Here is a 1032-nt window from a genome sequence, read left to right as displayed (position 1 = left end):
ACTGCTTTTGTGCTCCAGGGTCACAAATAAAGAATTATACAAAAATACCCTTTACTTGCTAAAAAAGCAGAGGACAGAAGGTATGTAGTAGATGGTGTGCAACAGGTTTTTCAGCAAAGTTTTGATCATGCTGGTAATTTAAAGGCCTTTGAAATTCATAGGCTTTATGGGGTAAACCATTATAATGGACTATGAAAATTGATTAATTAAGCCATTCACACATTGATCTGTACAGTAACAGTATTTTTTCCCTGCTTGTCCTCCTGTCACCAAGGTTCCAGAACTAGATCACGTTACTATCAGGAAGCTCAGTCACATGACACTTTGCTCATGACTCTCATAACCTGCACAGCATCCACATTTCTTCACTTTCCTTGCGTCTTCAAAAACACTTCCACTTTTAAATCAGATGATATCCCAGAGTGCCCGCTGCATGTGAAAGATTTGCCAAGCTCATCAAGACTGAGACATGTGTCAGCCTCCTGGCTGTTCAGTCTATAGCCACTAATGCTGACGTCTGGCTCTTTCGGTATAACGAGCTGGCAAAAAGCCTTTTACTATAGAAGTGCTGGACACGGGAGACAGAACAAAGAATGGCACAAACACGTATACAAACGCTCACCATCCAGTCTACATGCTTGCACGAACACTGATTCCCCAGAGCCAGACTGACTCATATTTCATTTTTTAGGATTTGTATTTCCTCCTAATGCGCTGGTGAACCTCGACACAATGAAGTCAGATATACCATACGAAAAGGTAGGTTAATTTAATCTTAATTTAAATGATTTAGAATTGATTGTGATTCTTATATGCTCCTTAAATTCACTTATTGTTTAAGAGTTATCCAGTGGTTTTAATTTATAAATGTATGTGCATTTTAAGATGCTATGTTTGATTAACTACAATTCTTTTTGTTTTCATGTCTTGATCAAGATGGTTGATGTGGAGCTAAGCAGAGGAGAAACACATCTTGGCTCACAAAAGGTATTAAAGGGGTCATATGATGCAATTTCAATTTTTCCTTTCTCT

At 38.2% G+C, this 1032-nt stretch overlaps 1 protein-coding gene across 1 annotated transcript in view; it reads left to right on the top strand.

The window, feature by feature from the left end:
- The first annotated feature begins 184 nt into the window (after positions 1–184).
- Positions 185–1032, top strand: part of LOC107577468 (phospholipase D3-like) — a 9709-nt gene continuing 8861 nt past the window's right edge. The window contains exons 1-2 of the mRNA XM_016263540.1: positions 185–759; positions 937–987. Coding sequence (XP_016119026.1) covers positions 733–759; positions 937–987 — 78 coding nt within the window. The 5' untranslated portion in view covers positions 185–732. The remainder of the gene's footprint in view (positions 760–936; positions 988–1032) is intronic.

The sequence above is a fragment of the Sinocyclocheilus grahami genome, unplaced genomic scaffold (assembly GCF_001515645.1).
Source record: "Sinocyclocheilus grahami isolate Dianchi unplaced genomic scaffold, SAMN03320097.WGS_v1.1 scaffold6148.1, whole genome shotgun sequence".
In the NCBI taxonomy this organism is placed as follows: Eukaryota; Metazoa; Chordata; class Actinopteri; order Cypriniformes; family Cyprinidae; genus Sinocyclocheilus; species Sinocyclocheilus grahami.
The sequence above is the reverse complement of the archived record's forward strand: the minus strand, read 5'-3'. Positions and strand labels throughout refer to the sequence as shown.